Source organism: Chlorocebus sabaeus, chromosome 17, assembly GCF_047675955.1.
Source record: "Chlorocebus sabaeus isolate Y175 chromosome 17, mChlSab1.0.hap1, whole genome shotgun sequence".
Lineage (NCBI taxonomy): Eukaryota > Metazoa > Chordata > Mammalia > Primates > Cercopithecidae > Chlorocebus > Chlorocebus sabaeus.
Genome location: NC_132920.1, coordinates 36951417 through 36971075, shown reverse-complemented (window position 1 = coordinate 36971075; position 19659 = coordinate 36951417). Strand labels below are relative to the sequence as shown.

General features: G+C 52.1%; 1 protein-coding gene across 6 annotated transcripts in view; it reads left to right on the top strand.

The window, feature by feature from the left end:
- Window positions 1-5929: 5929 nt before the first annotated feature.
- The window catches only part of CPNE5 (copine 5), a 96307-nt gene continuing 82577 nt past the window's right edge, over window positions 5930-19659 (top strand). For 2 of the 6 annotated variants that reach the window (XM_007972770.3, XM_038006019.2), the window contains exon 1: window positions 5930-6647. In XM_007972770.3, the coding sequence (XP_007970961.1) occupies window positions 6553-6647 (95 nt within the window). In that variant the 5' untranslated portion in view covers window positions 5930-6552. The remainder of the gene's footprint in view (window positions 6648-19659) is intronic. The other 4 variants (XM_038006021.2, XM_038006020.2, XM_007972772.3 and 1 more) reach the window with 3 other exon arrangements.

The following is a 19659-nucleotide window of genomic DNA, read 5'->3' as shown; positions in this document are numbered from 1 at the left end:
GTAGTGTGGCCAGGAAAGCCTCTTCAAGGAGAGGGCATTGAGGCAGAGACCTGAGGGGCCTGAGCGACCCAGAGGAGAGTGGTCTGGGCTGAGGGAGTAGCAAATAGAAAGGCCCTGAGGCAGGTGCCTGCAGGGCCAGTAAGGGGCCAGTGTGGCTGGAATGGAGTCAGTGTCAGGGAGAAAGCGGAGATGAAGTCAGCTCACGAGCAGAGCCCAAAGTCCAGCAAGTCCTTTTTCCGCAGAATGAGGTGGGAGCCAGGGGAGGGTCTTAAGCAGAGGAGCGACATGACCTGACTTTGGTTCTAAGTGGATACCCTGGTTGCTGTGAAGGTTCTGGTTTCTAGATTGTAAGCACGGGGGCCTCCCTCACTTGGAAAAGCAGGAGTGGCTGGAAGGAAGAGGAGGCTAAGAGAAGTGAGCAGGGAGCTGGTGCCCACCAGGTTGCAGACAGATGCCAGGGCCAGGCAGGGTGGAGGGGTGGATCCTGGGGGCAGAAAGGGCTACTGGGCTGGCAGCAGGAGGGCCATGGGGCTTCTTGCCCAGATAGAACATGGACTGAGCTAGCTGACACTGTGACACCAGGAGAGGTGGAAGGGAGGGGCTGCATGGGCTCTGGTTGGGATGGTGGGTCATTAAGCAGGGAGGCTGCCACCCTTCCAGCAGGAATGAGGGACTGGAGACATGGAGAGCCCCGTGGCTGGCCTCTTGCCACACCTTCGGAGACAGGTCCTCATTGCTCTTCGGAACCTGGCCTCACTGTTATTCATGGAGTTTCTTATCAAGGGAAGAGTCGGATGACCTTGAGTCCATCACTTATCCTCTTTAAGCTTTTCAGTAAAAGAAGGAGTTTAACCCGGATGGTCTCCAACCAAGTCCCTTCTAGGATTTCTATTAATGGGTGGAATCAGACACTGCATCTCCCCTGCCTCTCTAGTGCGATGATGGTTTCAGTTCCCGCCATGCCCTGTCTTTCCTTCTCTCCCTGGGGCTACCATGAATAGTGGTGCAGGGTGTTTAGTGCACAAGGGCACCCAGCCCAGGGCGTGAGTGAAGGCTCAATCCAGCCCACGTTCTGCCCAGCAAACCGTGTGCCCTGCCTGACTCAACGTTGCATTTACCCAAAGTAAAGAATGCCTTTTTCTAGTTTGTTCTAGGGGCAGCTGGGCAGCCCCACTTTCCTGTCCCCTGCACAACCCCGCTTCTGCTCTTCTGTGCCCTTTTCTCCCACCATCCCCAGCCTCAAACAGGGGAGAGGAGGGCAGCATTTACAAGTAGTGCTTCGGGAGGGGTGAGGGACAGCAGCTGTCTCTTCTGTGAGGAGCTCTGCCCCCTAAGCCCGGTGGTGCTTTTCCTCTCCTTATCAATGCTGTGAGTTGCCTCTCAAAATTGCTCTGCCGTCATTAACACCGTGGATTAGGTCAGATGAGAGCATGTTTGCAGTCTTGGATGGCAAAGGCAAAACGCTGATGCTGATTATTCCAGATCTTCTGGGCATGGCCCATTCCGTGCTTGACGTTCTTAATCAGAGGGACGAGCGGTAGTTACGTGGCGGGTGGGCCAGGGCCATGGTTGTTTCTAATCTGGCTGCCAGGCGCAGACGGCACGTCTGCAGCACCTGCCAGCCCACGCACTGGCCTGCCTGGACATCACAAGTGACCAGGGTTACTCGGCACTATCGTATCTCTCAAAGAAGAAACAACTCCTCCAATGGCAACATCTGTGGAGCTGCTTTTGAACCATCAGCAATTCATTTGAGCAAGAGCTGGGAGCATTTCTCCCCTGGGCCTGATCAGTAAGTTTTGTTTTGTTGTTTTTTTTTTTTTTTTTTGAGGCAGAGTTTCGCTTTGTCGCCCAGGCTAGAGTGCACTGGCGTGATCTCAGCTCACTGCAACCTCCACTTCCCAGGTTCGAGCAATTCTCCTGCCTCAGCCTCCTAAGTAGCTGGGATTACAGGCATGTGCCACCGCGCCAGGCTAATTTTTTTGTATTTTTAGTAGAGAGAGGGTTTTGCCATATTGGCCAGGCTGGTCTCAAACTCCTGACCTCAGGTGATCCATCTGCCTCAGCCTCCCAAAGTGCTGGGATTACAGACGTGAGCCTCTGTGCCCAGCTCCTGATCAGTAAGTTTTATGTTCTGGTTGGCCACACAGCGGCAGGGTGTCTTTCAGACTGCCCCTCCTGCAGTGTCCCCTTCTGAAAAAGCTCTGTGCCCAGCGGAGGTTGTGGCCTTGTGTCACGGCCCCTCACCTCCTAGCCTCATATTCTACCTCCACCAACCCTGACCTTGTGCTTCAGCCACACTCCAGCCCCCAATCACAGATCTCTGGCCCTTCCTCATGCTGGTCCCCTGCCAGGAATGCCTGCACAGCCTTGTCCTCCAGGCAGAAGTTCATCATCTGCAGCAGCCGCTGCCTTGCCAGTGCCCACCACAGCCCCTAACTTTTCCCACTTCAGTGTGCTCCAGTTCCACGCCAGACTGCATGTCTTTGCCTGAGGCTTTCTCTGGCTTCTGGAACCTGCATTGCCCCTCTGTGCTGGTTAGGCCAGAAGTGCCAGGAAATGAATATCCTCCAGAAGCAGCCCTCAGCCACTGAGCCAATGACTGGCAGAAGTTGGTATAAACATATCCCAGCTTCCTCACCTCTCTGCAGCCTAAGTTTGAAGTGTGTTCTACAGTCTCCCAGAGTTCTGCGGCAGGACCATACCCTAGTTGCCTAGAGCGATGACTGGCTTGATAAAGCACCTTTTATTGTCTACCTTCCCTTCCCCGTCTCACCTCTGCCCTCATGAATGGATTAATGCCCTTATTAAAGGCATTATCCCTGAGCTAGGCCCTTTTTTGCCATTCTGCCTTCCACCATGTGAGGAAGTGTTTGCCCCTCTGGAGGACACAGCAACAAGGACCATCTTGGAAGCAGAGACCTGGCCCTCACCAGACGCCATACCTGCTGGCACCTTGATCTTGAACTTCTCAGCCTCCAGAAGTGTGAGAAATACATTTCTATTATTATATAAATAATATTTATGATTATAAAGTATTTTGTTACAGCAGCAGGAACAGACCAAGACACCTCCCAAATGTACTACTCACATACAAATCTTTGTCTCAGGTTCTGCTTCTAGGGGAAACAAACTTCTAAGACATCATCTCAATGCCCATCTCAGTATCACTTCCTTTTTGCAGTTTCCCCTGACCCTGACCCTCCCATCTTCTCATTCCTGGGGCAGAACCATTGGTCACTCTTCTCTGTTCCCAGAGAACATATTTTTTTTTTTTTTTTTTTTTTTGAGACGGAGTCTCGCTCTGTCGCCTAGACTGGAGTGCAGTGATGCAATCTAGGCTCACTGCAACCTCTGCCTCCCAGGTTCAAGCAATTCCCCTGCCTCAGCCTCCCAAGTAGCTGGGATTACAGGCGCCTGCCACATACCCAGCTAATTTTTTTGTATTTTTGGTAGAGACGGGGTTTCACCATGTTGGCCAGGCTGGTCTCAAACTCCTCACCTCGAGTGATCCATTCGCCTCAGCCTCCCAAAGTACTGGGATTACAGGCGTGAGCCACTGGGCTGGGCCTCCCAGAGCCCTTTCTACCTACCTCAACAGCATTCCTCATGCTGCATTGCGGTTTCTCCCTCTTTACGTCCTGGGGCCCCCAGTAGCCTGGGAACTCTTTGGGGATAGATACTGTGTCCTTTTTGCCTTTTTATTCTCTGAGCCTAGGACTGCACCTAGCACACAGCATGTGTCATATACTTACATATCTTTCTTTCTTTCTTTTTTCTTTTTCTTTTTTGCCAAATAGCCAGCGGTGAAAGTGCAATGACTAAAAGGGAATGGAGTGACACAGACAAGTGTCTACATTTTTCTAGAAAGAGACCCTGGGGCTGCTACTCCAAATGCTGTCACTTTGCAAGGTTACTGGGTAGAACTTCCATCTTACTACTCACTTGCTCAACAACCTGCAATGGCTCCCTATTGTTGCCTTTCCCAACAAGGCCTCATTTCATGGATGACTTTCCATTGTCTGGCCCTATCCTGAGAGAGAGTGAAACCTCTTGCTCAGAGTCAGGCTTTGGTCTCAACTACCTTGTTTCACATTCTCACTATGCCAGTCCCCAGCTGGGTGATGATGAGTAAGTTACTTAGCCTCTCTGGGCACTGGCTTCCTTACTTATTAAACGTAGACAATATTAGGTTGGTGCAAAGTAACTGCAGCTTTTCCCATTAAAAGTAGTAATATCTCACTTATAAAATTATTTTGAGAATTTAAAATCATGCGCGGTCCCTGTGAATATGCTATAAACCACTGATTTATACAGTTTAAAATGGTAATTTTATGGTATGTGACTAATATCTCAAAAAAAAAAATTAAGCATGGTGTCTGGCCCAGATCTTTGAAAATTAAACGATGCTAATTATTGTTATGAACAAGGTTTCCCAAAGGCCCTATCACTGGGCCAGGCACACAGCAGATGCTCAGTAAATACTCCTGGAATGAATGGAGAACATATTCCACAAGTATGCTTTGATCATTGTTTATGCCAGGTATGTGGGGGACAGGGAACATAGAGATTCCGAGTTCAGTTTTGCATCCTCAGGAAGGGAAGACAGAATTATTATCCGTGGAGTGGGGCCTCCTGACCCAGCCGTGCCAGGCTGTCAGAGGAATTACAGCCTGTGCCCCTTGCTGCCTGTTCCAGGAGGCAGAACCCAGTCCAGCTGATTCTGAGCCATGGGTAAATTGTCCTAGGCAGAGGAATGTGTTCTTGTATTTATCTTTGACTGACAGTATCTGATGTTCTGGGAATTGAGTTCAAACAGAATCCGGAGGAGCCCCTTATAGTCCCGCTGCCACAGACAAGGCCCAGAGGGCGCAGCTCTGCCCAGCCCAGCACCAGGTTTTTGGCCTCCGCGCCAGCCCGAGGCACATCGGCTTCGATGTGCCAGGCGGTGGATGAGGAAGTGGACGCTCCAGCTCTGCAAAGCTTAAGCTGAGGCTGAGGATGGGCTAGAGTCAAGTCTAGGTGTGCAGCCTTACTCAGGGAGACGCCTCTGCACTGCAACCTCCGGCCCGGGAGGGCAAGGCTGGGCTAGGGAGGGGGATCGCGAGGGGCTTGGCTGGGAAGAGGACTGCAGGAGAGGTGTCCCAACTCTCCCCTCGCTCCCCAAGCACACAGCACGCGCCTACTCGGTGCTGGTTGCATAGAAGCCCAGGGAGCTCGGGCCGATCTCCCAGTCTGGTTGCCACCAGACTGGGTGGCAGGAGCTTCTAGACCTGGAGGCTGGCTCAGTCGTGTGGTCACGACGGGCGGGGGAGTGGAAGGGCGCTGGCGCGTGGTTTCGGCAGCCGACTTGGCGAGGCCGCGGCTGGCGGGAACCACGGATGGGGGAGGCGCCCATGCACCGACCCCACCTGAGCCACTGGGAAACCGAGGTAGTCCCTCCTGGCACTGGGGTCGCCCCCACACACCTCCCCAGAAGGAGATGTAGGGTCTGTTTCTGGACTGAGACCTGCCCCCGAGTAGGGCGCACACTTAGCAGAGACCCTCCTCCCCAAGCCCCTGGGAAGGGATCTTTTTTGCACACCTCCCTCCCACTTATGCCCCCTCTCCACCCTGCATAGACCTTTCTCAAAAAAAAGAGACCTCTCCCTCCCCCAGGATGGAGTCCCCTGATGGGAGATAGGGGTGGTGAGTGGGGGCGGGAGCACATGAAGGCGCGCGCGACCAGGACCACTTCTTGCTGTCACCACGTCCCCAGCATCTGAACCGCGTCCCCCGGCCCGCCACGCGCGCACACACACACACACACACACGCGCACACACACACGCTCACACTCACCCTGCGCGCAGACCCCGCCCGCGGCCCCGCCCCGGCCCCTGCGGGCGCCCCCTCTGGCGCTCCCGGGTGGCGGGAGGCTGCGGCTTCGGGCAGATTTGATTTTCCCGCAGCCCGGGCGCCCAGGAGCCGAAGCCCGAGCCGAGGAGGTGGCGCTCGCAGCCGCGTCCCAGCCCCGTCGCCGCCGGCGCCGAGACCCAGGGAGAGGCGGCGCAGCCCGAGCGCTCCGAGCTCCGCGCTGCCGGCGCCCAGCCACCCCCGCTGCCAGCGCCCCATCCGGCGCCTCCCGCCCCTGACGCCCCTCTCCCTGTCTCCTGCATCCCCTCTACCGCTGCCCACAGACGCGCGTCCCTCTCCTGGTGCCCCTCTCCACGACTCTGCGCGTCCCTCCCGGTGCCCTCTCCCCGCGCCCCTCTGCCCGCGCCCCTCTCCGCCTTCCCCGCTGTGGCCCCGCTCCCTGGGCTCCTTGCCCTTCCCCGCTGGGCACCTAGCCTTCTCGCAGCGTCACCCGAGCCCCCACCTCGATCCGCGGCCCCCGCTCCCTCCGCCCTCTTCCCTCTCTCACTTCCCACGCCCCCTCTTCGCGCTCCTCTCTCCTCCCCTTGCCGCCCAGCCCTGGCTCTGGAGTTGGGGGAGAGCCCAGGGCTCCAGTCGCTCCGGAGGAGGCGTGAATCGCGCAGGGATTGACTAATTTGGGGTGGGGGGTGCGGTGGGCGATGGAGCAGCCTGAGGACATGGCGTCGCTGAGCGAGTTCGACTCCTTGGCGGGCAGCATCCCGGCCACCAAGGTGGAGATCACCGTGTCCTGCAGGTGAGCCTCCCGCTGGCCGGGTCCCCTTGCCCCCGGCTCTGGTCGCAGAGCCCCGAGGCCCCTGCCGCTTCGATCCTAAACCTCCGCGCGCCCCCTTGCCAGAGTGTCCTGGTCTCCAAGACTGCCCCCCTGCCGATCTGCCAAGAGCCCCTGTCCAGCTGCGGGTGGCGACCGCAGAATAGGAAGCCAGGCTGGGGTCGTATCCCAGAAAGTTTGCGCTCCAGGCTGTTGCTTCGAGGAGCTATCAAGACACAGGAACAGGGGGTCCAGGCACCCAAGTGGGGAGAGGCAGTTGGTAAAAGGCTGTACTATGGTCTCTGCTCAGGCTATCTCTCATCACCTCATCCTCAAATCACGAAGTGAGTGATATGCCCTCATCCCTCCCAGGCTTCTCCAGCCTCTCCCTTCTATGCCCTCCTCTCTTCTCTCTTTGCCCCTTTGCCCCAGCATCCCGATCTCCCCTCACCACTCTCCCCCACCCCACTGTCCTAGACTCTAGGATTTTAAAGCCTTCCTTCATCTCCCTCAACAATGAAATTGACTCCTGGAAAAAGATCAGATTGACTCATTCATACTGAGGTGTGGATATATGATAACAACTTAAAGTGGCACCATTAAAAAAATAACTTGAGTCAAAAATGTTAAGCCAAAGGAATAGAACACTGATTGTGAAATTGTAGAGTCCAACAGAGGAGGAGGGGGAATTTTTTGTGGGCTACCACGCCCAAATCGTCACTCATGTCACACAGGGTTTGGGGGTAACTTCTTTGTCTAAGAACTGGGTCTGCCCCAGGTTCTCCTAGCTGGGGGGAAGGCTGCCCCAGGCAGTAAGAGGGTATGGGTGGCAAAGGGGGATTTTTCCCTAGTTCAGTCTCTCTGTGGTTGGCCTAGGATCATGTGCTACAACGCAAGCATCACCCACTTTGAGGTTCCCCCACAGATGCCATGCCCCCTGCCCCAAATAACTGGCAGCCTTTCTGGAGCCCTGGCTGTGCCCTTGTTCCGAATCACCCATCTCATCCTCTTCCAGACTGCTCCTTGGTCAGACCCTTCATGAGAGGTAACCTTCTTGCCCCCAAGCCTGTATTACAAAGTTGTGGCATTGATGAGGTGTAGGTAGAGCCAGAGAGGCTGGGCAGGGGCATGAAAGAGGGAAGGACTCAGGGTGACTTTCTCTTGAAGACTTGGAGGTAAGTGGGAGTGAAGGCTGATCTGGTTGAACGTAGCTGCCCTCCTAAGCCAGGCCCTCTGGGGGCTCCTGTAATAGCTCCCAGGTCCCATACACCATGCCCTCAGGATCATCTCCCAACGCCATTTGCATCTTGTCATTACTCTGCTGGGCGATTCCTGATGGCCCATTAGCTCCAGTCTCACCTCCTCAGCCATCAAAAGCAGTACGGCCTCCCCTCCCTTATCCTGCACGCACATCCCTGCGCCTGGGGCTCCCTCCCAGCCTTCAATCATGCCTGTTGTCTTCAGTTGTCTTGGGATCCTTCCCACCTCCAAGCCTCTGAACAGCCCATTCCCCATCCAGATTTCACTCTTCCTTTATCTCTGCAAGTTCATGACCCCCTTCCCCCAAAAAGCCTGGCCTCATGCTCCCCACTTCCAGGCATCCTCTCAACCATGAGGCACACAGCTCAAATCACTGTTTTCTGGGTCCCCTGGGCCCTAGGTACTCAGCCTGGGCCACAGGGTCACTCACATACTGAGGATGAAACCTCTTGAGACATCTCAGGTGTGCAGACGTCATCCCTCCCCTCTCAAAGCAACTGTGTAAGCATTTGAGGGCAGGGATTCCCACCCTGAGTCAGACCCATGCACCCTCTACTCCAGTGGAGAGGAAAGGAGATGGAGGGCAGATATTGTGGCTTTGGAGTCAGACACCTTGAAACAGAATCTCTGCTTCACCACTTGGGGCAAACTTTAAGCCTCAGTTTCCCCCACTTGCCAGGTACAAACAATAAGCAGCATGTACTCATGGAGAAGGCTTGTTCACCAAGGTAGCCTGTGTGTTTAGAGCAGTGCCTGGCACTGTGCCAAATACTGTTGGAGGAATTAACTTGCAGGAGTGGAGGAGCATGAAGCACCTAGCAAGCTACTTTGCACTTGCTTGGCACACAGTAGGTGCTCAATAAGTAGCTACAATGATCACCAGAAGGCGGTAGCACCTGGCCCCTCCTGTCTGCTTTCTGGAAGTAAAGATGTCCAAAGGACTCAAACCTCTTGCATAAGAGGCCTTCCTGGGGGATGTGGTTCTGGGGCTGACCCTGGGTCAGTTCCCTTTCGGGGGACATGATCCATGAGCTGAGGAAGACCCTGACCTGGGCCCTACTCATGTTCTCCAGAAAACCAGAGGTGGGGGGAAGTGGGTTTTGGTGGGGAGGGATGAGGAGGGAACAGTCACTTAGAACAGAGGGGAGGTGAGAAAACAGTCTGGGTGGCCTTGAAATTGTAGATGCATCTCTTTGCCTCAGCCTGGCCCAACTATTCAGGTTCCAGAACAGAGAGAGAGGAGGAGGAGGAAAAGGAGGAGGAGAGGAGCACAGGGAGGAGGAAGAGATGCAGAAAGTGGCTTTCTCCAGCATATTCTTCACTCCACGGTCACCAGTTAAAGAGTCAAGTACCTCCCCCCTGCACCCTGTGGTCAGTGCTGTCGGGGCCCCAGGAGAGGCTGCTCTGGGATGCTCTGCCTTGAGCATCTAAGTGACACCTGCTGGCGGGCACAGAACAGTAGGGCAGGCAGAGGGGCTGGCAGGATGAGAACTCCAGAGGGTTTCAGGATAGGCAGCTGGGGTAGAGGGGCCAATGTTTCAGGGAAGATTATGAGTTCCCACCTCTGGCTCCCAGGAACACTTGTTTCCACTTGCCTTCCTCCTCATGAAGGGGCCTACCATTTCCTGCAGCCCCAGAAGCCTTCTGCTCTGTACCTAGGGGAGGATCTGGCACCTGCTGTGCCCATCCTAGGGCTCAGCTAGCTAAGCAAAGCTGCCTGGCACAGGGGCACATCTGAGTCAGAGCACAGGGCCACCTTGGAGCCAAGTCTCCACTGAAGGCAAATGACACTGTGGGATGGACAGTTTCAGGCCCCGATTCAGGTAGAGTATACGATACTCCCAAACAATTATTTTTACTGACTATAGTAAACTCAGGCCCCAAGATTAGAGAGCCTTTGGTTATTTGGCACAATAGTTATGAATGTGAGCCCTGGAATCTGTCTCCTTGGATTCAAATCCCAGCTGTCTTCCTATGACCTTGGGTAAGCTACTTAAGCTGTCTATGCCTCAGTTTCCTCATCTGTAAAGGAAGCATAATGATCCTTATCAGTTGAGGCTTAAACGAATTAATCCATGAATAGCGATTGATGTTGTTGCTTATTTGACACCTGGAAGTTAGTAAAAATTTGCCTCTATAGCTGGCTCCCAGGGTCTCTGTGTGTCCTGGAAATCTGATCAATCTAGAGATTTTTTTTTTTTTTTTGAGATGGAGTTTTTGCTCTGTTGCCCAGGCTGGAGTGCTAGAGCGCAAAGGCGCGATCTCAGCTCACTGCAACCTTGCCTTCTGGGTTCAAGCGATTCTCCTACCTCAGTCTCCTGAGTAACTGGAATTACAGGTGCCTGCCTCTACACAGGGCTAACTTTTGTATTTTTAGTAGAGACAAGGTTTCGCCACGTTGGCCAGGCTGGTCTCGAACTCTTGACCTCAGGTTGTCCACCCGCCTCAGCCTCCCAAAGTGCTAGGATTACAGGCGTGAGCCACTGTGTCCTGCCAATTTAGAGATTCTTAAGGGTTGTTTTGGGAGTGAGTAGGGCAGATGGTTTGTGGAACTAGATACCAGTAGACATTGTAAAAAATGTGACTTTAAAGACCCTCCTCCCTTGAGCCAAGAGCTCTTCCTTCCTCTGATGGCCTGTTCTAGACCCTTCCTGACTGTGCAAGCCATCCTGCAGTGTCAATCAAAACTTACCTGTCCGACGTTCCATTATCCTAAGGCCTCACTATTTTTCAGGTCTCCATGCAGGAATCTGGCCCAGCATGTTGGTTAGAAAGAATGATTTGCATTTTTTACATAACAAGAAACCTTTGCACTTGCGCAGGGTCCTGCTGGAGAAGCGATGCACAGTTCCACATCGTGGGTTCCCAAGACCCAGGGAAGATGGGGCGGGGCAAGCTGGAAGCAGCCGATTGCTTTGCCCTGCTGGCTGCCCTCTCCCTACCAGCTGGTATGGGGCTGGTGGGCAGCTGTTGTTCTGCCCCAGAGATACTGTTTTCTGCTCTCTGTTTGGGTTGGCGTTTTGCTGCCCTGGAGCCCGAGAGGCAGCCCGGCTCAGGAGCTGTGCCCTGGGCCTCTCAGGAGGGGTGTGAATAGCTCTGAGCGCTTTCTTCTGACAGGCAGGGAGAGGGTGGTTTGGGGGAGGGAGGAGCCTGGGGGAGTGCGGCAGCTGTCAAAGCCAGTGCTAGGAAAAGAAGTCCACTTAGCCACTGAATACACCAAGGTACTCAGGTCAGTGGAGCTAGGGGAATAATAACAGCGGCATTTGCTGAGTGCCTACTGCATGCTAGATACTTTACGTTGTATTAGGCTGAACCGTATGCAATTTCTACACTCAACTTTTTAATTTAATTTAATTTATTTATTTATTTATTTTTTGAGATGGAGTCTTGTTCTGTCACCCAGAGTACAGTGTTCTGTCAGCTAGAGTACAGTGGCCCAATCTCTGCTCACTGCAACCTCTGCCTACCAGGTTCGAGCGATTCTCCTGCCTCAGCCTCTTGAGTAGCTGGGATTATAAGCATGCACCATTATGCCCGGCTGATTTTTGTATTTTTACTGGAGACAGGGTTTCACCACTTTGGTCAGGTTGGTCTCAAATTGCTGACCTCAGGTAATCCGCCTACCTCGGCCTTCCAAAGTGCTGGGATTACAGGCATGAGCCACCACACCCAGTCGATCTGCTTTTAACCTATTCAAGTAAATAACACCATTTGTTTTTCTTTTTTTTTCTTTCCTTCCTTCCTTCTTTTTTTTTTTTTTTTTTTTTTTGAGATAGAGTCTCTGTCGCCCAAGCTAGAATGCAGTGGTAGTGGTAGAGTCATAGCTCAATGCAGTCTCCAACTCCTGGGCTCAAGCGATCCTCCTGCCTTAGCCTCCTGAGTTGCCAGGACTACAGGCACACACACCACCACACCTAGCTAATTTTTAATTTAAAAATTTATTTTTATTTTTTAATTTTTTTGTAGATGTGAGGTTATACTCAATTGCCCAGGCTGATTGGCTGATCTCAAACTCCTGATCTGAAGCAGTCCTCCAGCCTGTGCCTCTCAAGTGCTGGGATTAGGTGTGAGCCACTGCACCTGGCCTCACATAATACTTTTACATAATTCAAACTAAGATTATTATATTAGTTCTCAATTGCTACATGACAAATTACCACAAACCTAGTGGCTTCGATCTACAGCCATTTCTCATTTCCTAGTTTCTGTAGGTCAGAAGTCCGGGCATGACATAAAGTGGCTTTTCTGCTCAGGGTCTCACTAGGCTGGAATCAAGGCATTGGCAGGGCTGTGGTCTTATCCAAGGCTCTCAGTCCTCTTCCAAGCTCACTAGTGGGTGTCAGAATTCAATTTCTTGCAGCAGAGAGATTAAAGTTCTGTTTTCTTTCTGGTTATTGGACCAGAGTGACTCTCGGCTCCTAGAGGCTGCCCCCAGGCCCTTGCCACATGGCCCCCTCACAGTATGGCAGCTCACTTCTTCAAGGCCAGCAGGAGAATCTCTCCCTAAACTGCTATGACAGAGTCTTATGTAAAGTAACTATAATCACAAGAGTGAATATCTGAATCACCTTTGTTATACAGCATAACCCAATCACCTGAGTGACTAACCTATCATACTCCCAGGTCCTGCCCACTCTCAAGGGGAGGAGATTATACAGACGTGTGTGCCAGGAGACTGGAATCTTGGAGGCCATCTTACATTTCTGCCAATCACAATTGCTATGTCTTTTAAACTAGGATAGATAGATAGTAGTATTTTCTCTTTTTGTTGATTAGGAATTTGAGGCTTAGAGAGGTTAAGAGACTTGCCCAAGGTTACACAGTGAGTACATTTTAGAGAGAGGGATCCAAATCCTATTCCCTCAGACTTCAAGGCCTTGAGGGCTTCTTGAGATTGGAGGTTGGGTTCTCCAGGAGGATGGTGGTGGAGGCCTGAGTACCAACTGTGGTAGGTGTGACCAAAAGGTAGGCACTCTCTCCCTGGGGATGGGAGAGGCTTCCTTGCTAAAAGATGCCTCTGGTTCTGAGCAGCAAACCAGAGAGAGTCACAGGATGGAAGTCAGCCTTCAATGCCATTCAGACCACACAGTAGTAGCTTACCATCCCTCCTCTCCCAGCTCACAGTTCACCCTGTTCAGACTCAAGGCGATCACTGGAGATGTTCTACCCTTGGGAAGAAAGGGTAGGGAGGAGGCTGGGGAATTAGGCTGGAAAGCTCTGGGGCAAAGAGGAATCAGGCTTGGGTAGGAATGATTCAGATGTAGGTAACAGAAAATCTGACTAATGGTGGCTTAAACCTGAAAGGCATTTATTTTTCTCAGATCACAGTGAGTCTGGAGGTAGGTCATATCAGGGCTACTTTGTCAGTTCACTTTATCATCAAGGACCCTGTTGTCTTTCTGTTTTGCTATCATCTTAGCAGTAGGCCTCATTGTTACAAAATGGCTGCATCTGCTTCAGGCATCACAACTGCATCCAAAGACAGGAAGCTAGGCACGAGGCCAGAGTCCTTTCTCTGAAAAGTTCTTTTTACCGGGAAAGTACGATCCTTTCCAAAATCTCTCAGCAAACTTTCCTTTCTGTTTCAGGGGCCAAAGCTGGGTCTCATGTGCACTCCTAGACTAGGGACAGGGGCTATCTTCCTGAATTTCAGGGAGTCATCATCGGATCTAAACAATGTGGAAGAGGAAGACAGTGGGCAATGTTTGCTGGATGGGCAACCATGGCATCTATAGGGCCATTTGGAAAGCAAGGAGGCTTTCCAAGAGCCTAGAATTTGCATCTCTGAGGCCTGCTCCTCAGGGTTTCCTATAGTCAATGGACGGTGCACCGTATTAGGTGACTGACTCTCCAAGCACCGCTTGGCTGGACCCATGACTGCCTCTCTTTCTGCCAGTTTGCCAGCCAAGAATAAAAAGGCTTAGTGTGATTTCAAAACATTGCAAGGTTCCCTAAGGTCTCTTCTGCTGGCCTCACACAGACTTCACAGTAGCAACAGGACAGCTTTATACCTTAGGGTATGCAAGAATCCTGACCAGGACACTGAAAGTCAGTGCCACTCCTGGCTTATCTTCTCTGGGATCCTGGCCAGATGGTTTAAGTTCTCCAACCTCAGTTTCTCCATTTGTAAACTGGTGAAAAATACTGGTCGTGTCCACATCCTCTGTCTTCATTGTTCTCAAGACTAAAGAGATTAAATCTGTGACATTCTATATAAACTGCAATGTGCTAAATCAGCTTAATCGTGGTAATAGGTACCAATAACTGAACACTACCGACACATTCATTTATTTGGTAATTGATATTGATCTTCATTTACTATTGAGAAGCTTTTTTTTTTTTTTTTTTGAGATGGAGTCCTGCACCCCTCCCTGGCCAACATGGTGAAACCCCGTTTCTACTAAAAATACAAAAAATTAGCCGGGCGTGGTGGCAGGTGCCTGTAATCCCAGCTACTCGAGAGGCTGAGGCAGGAGAATTGCTTGAACCTGGGAGGCGGAGGTTGCAGTGAGCTGAGATTGCACCACTGCACTCCAGCCTGGGTGACAGAGCAAGACTCTGTCTCAAAATAAAAAATAAAAAGAGTCCGGGTGTGGTGGTTCTAGCCTGTAATCCCAGCACTTTGGGAGGCCAGGGTGGGCAGATCACTTGAGGTCAGGAGTTCCAGACCAGCCTGGCCAACATGGTGAAACTCCATCTCTACAAAAAATACAAAAATTAGCCGGGTGTGGTGGCATGCGCCTATAATCCCAGCTACTCTGGAGGCTGAGGCAGGAGAATAGCTTGAACCCAGGAGGCAGAGGTTGCAGTGAGCTGAGGTTGCACCACTGCACTCCAGCCTGGGCAACAGAGTGAGATTCCATCTCAAAATAAATAAATAAATAGAATTCTGGTCATCATGAAGAGAAGGGACTGGTGAAGGGTAGAGAGAGGCAGGCATGGAAGCGCATTGCTAGGCAGAAAACTACTGAGGCCTCCAAGTGAGAGATGATACTGATGATGGCATGGGGAGGAGTGAACAGATTTGGGGTATATTTTGAAGTAGAAACATTTAAGACTTGATGATGGGACAGGAGGGGGAATAAGGGAAAGAGGAATTGAGTGTGTTTCCTATGTTTCTGTTTGAAGCTGTTGACTTTACAGCAACTCCACAGGCAGGTATGTGACCCCATGCCCAGATGAGGAAACTGAGATGAAGTAGCTTGTCAGGGCCACATGTGGCCATGTGGGGACTCCAGTTCAGATGCATCTGAGGCCAGAGCTCCTGCTGTCTTCCCTTGGCCGTGTAGTGTGAGAGGGACAATTATTACAATAATTAATAACAATAAAAAAGCAAATTGCCCCAGGAAGGAGAGCTCTTTAAGCCATGTGAAAATTGCTTTTTAGACCTCGGTGAGGTTGCTTGGCAGGGAAACAGAGCACGCGGGTGAGAACGGGATCTGAAAGGGGAGATGGGTAAATGCCAGGGGCTACGTGCCAAGGCCTCTCTCCTCCCAGCTCCCGCCCTGCTTTCCTCGGATTACTTCTGCCTTTTAGGTCTGGGAGCCGGGCGGGAGGAGATGGGAAACCCTCCAATTCTCCTCTTCAGTCATTTGTTTGGGAGCAGCTCTGAGAGGCTGGGGATGGGAAGCAGGACAGTGAGGATAAGAGGGAGCATTGCTGGCCCAGATGGTGCTTTGGGAGACCTTGGCTTTGGTAGTGCAAGCGCTCCCCAGGGCACCTTTAAATGAGCTTGAGTTTCAGAGTTCAGAGTTCAAATTTCTGCATGCCTTTTGACAAGCCGGTGACACCAGTCACATCACTCAGCCTCAGTGGCCTTGCCTATAGAATGGGAGCAAAGTCTACTTTCTGGCGTTGATATGGAATGTAAAGAGAGTGTCACAGGCTAGGTACATAACAAAGGAATTGGCACAGATTATATACCTGATGGATGTCATCTGTCTCCCACCCCATTTGCCAGATGTTTATGGTGAATTGCTCTATGCAGAATGGGGTGATGCTGATTGGTACCTCAGGGGCCTCTGTGGGACCATCAGGATTCCTGTTTTGTTGTTGTTGTTGTTGTTTTGTTTTTTTGTTTTTGCAATTCCTACACTCAACTTTCTCAACCTTTTTTTTTTTTTTTTTTTTTTGAGACGGAGCCTCACTCTGTCACCCAGGCTGGAATGCAATGGTGCGATCTCGGCTCACTGCAACCTCTGCTTCCCGGGTTCAAGCGATTCTCCTGCTTCAGCCTCCCAAATAGCTGGGACTACAGGTGTCCATCACCACGCCTGGCTAATTTTTGTATTTTTAGGAGAGACTGGGTTTCACCATATTGGTCAGGCTGGTCTCGAACTCCCGACCTCAGGTGATCCACCTGCCTCAGCCTCCCAAAGTGCTGGGATTATAAGTGTGAGCCACCGTGCCCAGCCTTCTGTTTCTTTTATTTATATATTTATTTATTTTTGAGACAGGGTCTCGCTCTGTCACCCAGGCTGGAGTGCAGTGGTGTGATCACGGCTCACTGCAGCCTCGACCTCCTGGGCTCAAGAGATCCTCCCACCCCAGCCTCTTGAGTAGCTGGGACTACAGATGCACACCACCACACCTGGCTAATTTTGTTTATTTTTTGTAGAGACAGGGTCTCCCTATATTGCCCACTCTGGTCTCAAACTCCTGGCCTCAAGTGATCCTCCTGCCTCAGCCTCCCAAAGTGTTGGGATTATAGGCGTGAGCCACCAGGCCCAGCCAGGATTCCTGTTTCTACCTGACCTTAGCTCTCCTGTCCCCACTCTCTCCTCAAGGAAGACTGTACAACCAGTGGGCAGTGGTGGGCAAGGGTAGTAGGGCTTGGGTCCTGCTAAAGCCAGGCTTTAGGGAGCAGAGAGGGGAGAATGTGGAGCATTCTTAGGTGCCATCTTCATTCTCCACAGGCCTTTATTGAGCACTTATTGTACGCCAGGCACTGCATTGCAAGTTACTATGTGAGTTTAATCTCAGAAAACTCCTGGGAGGGTGGGACTGTTATTATCCCTTCTTTACACATGGGAATACTGATGCGCAGAGAAGCTAAGTGACATGCCAGAGGCCATACAGCAAGTAAGGGACAGAGTTGGGTGTTGGATCCAGAGAGGAAGCTTGAAGTCTATGCTCTCAATGCCCCCACTTTTCACCCAAGGTTGGAGGGATGCTTAGGGTGAGTTGTTGGGAGGAAGATAAACCATCTTTTCTTGACCTTTTAAGACTCATGAATGTCTTTGGGTATCTAATGAAATCTCTCCATATGTATGGTATCCATATATACCAATATGCCATACTTTGCTTATTGGGGACCCATGACCTCCATTAGGGGTCCTGCTGCAGGAAAATGTTTCTGTCTATGCTGCAGCCAAAGCCTTTGCTCAGTGCATTGATGCAGCACTAATGGGCTTTGTTTAGAGACAACCAGGGATGGTCAGTTCACCCAGCATCTCAGCTCAAGAGCAAACATGTCTCCTCTCTGGCTGAGGATTCCCTGAGGCAGAGGCTATGTCTCCCGGTCAGACTGGGCTCCCTGAGAGCAGGGTTGTATCTCCCTCTCAGACTGGTACACCCCAGCCTCTACCCATACCTTTTTTTTTTTTTTTTTTTTGGTTTGTTGTTGTTTTAGAGATGAGATCTCACTGTGTTGCCCAGGCTAGTCTCGAACTCTTGAGCTCAAGTGATCCTCCCTCCTTGGCCTCTGGAGTAGCTAAGACTATATGTGCCCAGCTTCTTTCTTAAGTCCCCCCAGATGGGAGGTGTTACCCTGTGGCCCCTCTTTTAGCACCTGCCAGGGGCTCTCATTTTGCCCTTCCAGTGCTTTCTGTCCTTGCTGGGGCCTTGGAGACTTCTGACCTCACAGTCCAGTGAATGACCGTTTTCTCACTGCCAGTGAATTGGAAATGGTTCCTCAAGGGTAAGCGGGGAGGGAGGGGCTCTTGGCTCTGCTTCCTTGGCCTTGATTTAAGGGACAAAAGAAGCCAGGCTCCAGGCTGCTGTGCAGACAGTGGAAGGGTTGTATGCTCTTAAAAAAAAAAATACGTTTTTCCTGTTAAAAAACATTTCTCTTTGTGCTCTGCAAAGACAGAAAGTGGTGAAAAAGTACTTGTGGTCTGTTCTTGTCTGTGCCCTGGTGTCTCGGGCCCTTCCTCAGGGCGGAAGACCCGGTTTCCTCCCCCAGGCTTTTGGCTGTGTGCCTGTGGGCAAGTGACTCGCTGCCCCTGGGCCTGGAAGTCCTCAGTGGATCAGGGTGAGGATCAGTGGGGGAAGGCGCTTTACCTCGAAGAACCTTCGCTGCACATGTGTGTGGTGTTGTCTGTGACTTTGCAGCGGGGGAAACTGAGGCCCTAAGAGATGGTGTCTTAACATGTGGTATTTGGACGGCTGCCATCAGAGACATAATAGTGGGATATCTGGGGGGCACTTGTGTAAACATAGCTTCTGGAGCCCTGCTTTAGACCTACACAGCCAGACTCTGGGAACAGAGCCGAGGAACTGCCATTTTATACCCGAGGGCAGGGGTGAGCCCCAGAAGTGTGAGGCCCATTGTTCATGGGGAGAAGCCACCTGTCCAAAGCCAAGATAGGAGGTTTGGCAGGCCCTGAGGCTTCTGTCTAGACAGGCAGTTAGGGAGAGGGATGGATGGAGGCACGTGTGGACGAGGTGTGGGATTAGAGAGAGTGTAGGGTGCAGGGACCTAGGTGAGAGGCAGAAGGCCCTCGAGGCTGAGAGTGGGGAATGGAAGGGAGGCTGAAGGGGGGTTGAGTTGGGGAAGGGACTCAGAAGGGAGCCCTGGAAGTGTGTTGAGGCGGGCTTCTTCCCTGGACCTGCGAGGGTGGAGGTTGCTTGTGCTGTGCTTGTCACCAAGTGTGCCTGAGCGTCCACCGGGAGAGTGACGGCTCCGCTCAGCACCAGGCCGAGGACGGCTGACCTCTCTGACAAGGCTGATGAGGCCCCAGGTGCTCCACATATCGAATCTCCACAGCAGCCCTGAACTAGTTTTACTTCCCCCACCCCGCTTTACAGATAGGGAAACTGAGGCACAAGGTGAGCAAACCCAGCTTGTCTAACTGCAGAGCCCATGCACTTTACTACTACATGCCACAGCTGAGAGGAAGTGCGAGGGGCTGTCCCTGAGCTTGACCGTGCGCCACCCAGGTCGGGAGACAGAGGCTTCACTCACCCATCTGGCCATTCTTTTTGGTCGTCCTTCATCCATCCAGCTTGCCAGGCCACTACTCTGACTCAGGTGCTAGGCTGGCCTGTGGTAGGGTGGGGAACCCTGCCGTGGGAGGCATGCACAGCCCGTGTGAGAGACAGATACACCCATGATTTTGCAACCGAGCGTGTACAGAGTATGTAATGGGGTCCCACAAGTCACAGGGCTGCACACTACAGTCCAGAGAGCGCTCAGGGGAGAGGAGAGGAAGTAGCTGTCCATCAGTGTCCAGGAAAGGCAAAACTGAGGAAGGATAGGAATAGTCTGGAAGGATGACGAGAATAATTTCAGGAGAGTGGAGGAAACAGGGTTTGCTTTATCCTTGGGTGCTGGTTGCCAGGGTGACCCACGTCACAGGACTCGGTGAGGGTCTTGAGGTCACCAGGCAAGGAGCCAGGTGGTAAGACTGTTTCTTAGTCTAGCTGTGTGCCTTTAGCCCAGCTGGGAAGTGGGCAGGACCAGGAAAAGCCCCATCTACTTGTCTGATAAGACCTCCCCCTCCTACCCGCCATAACA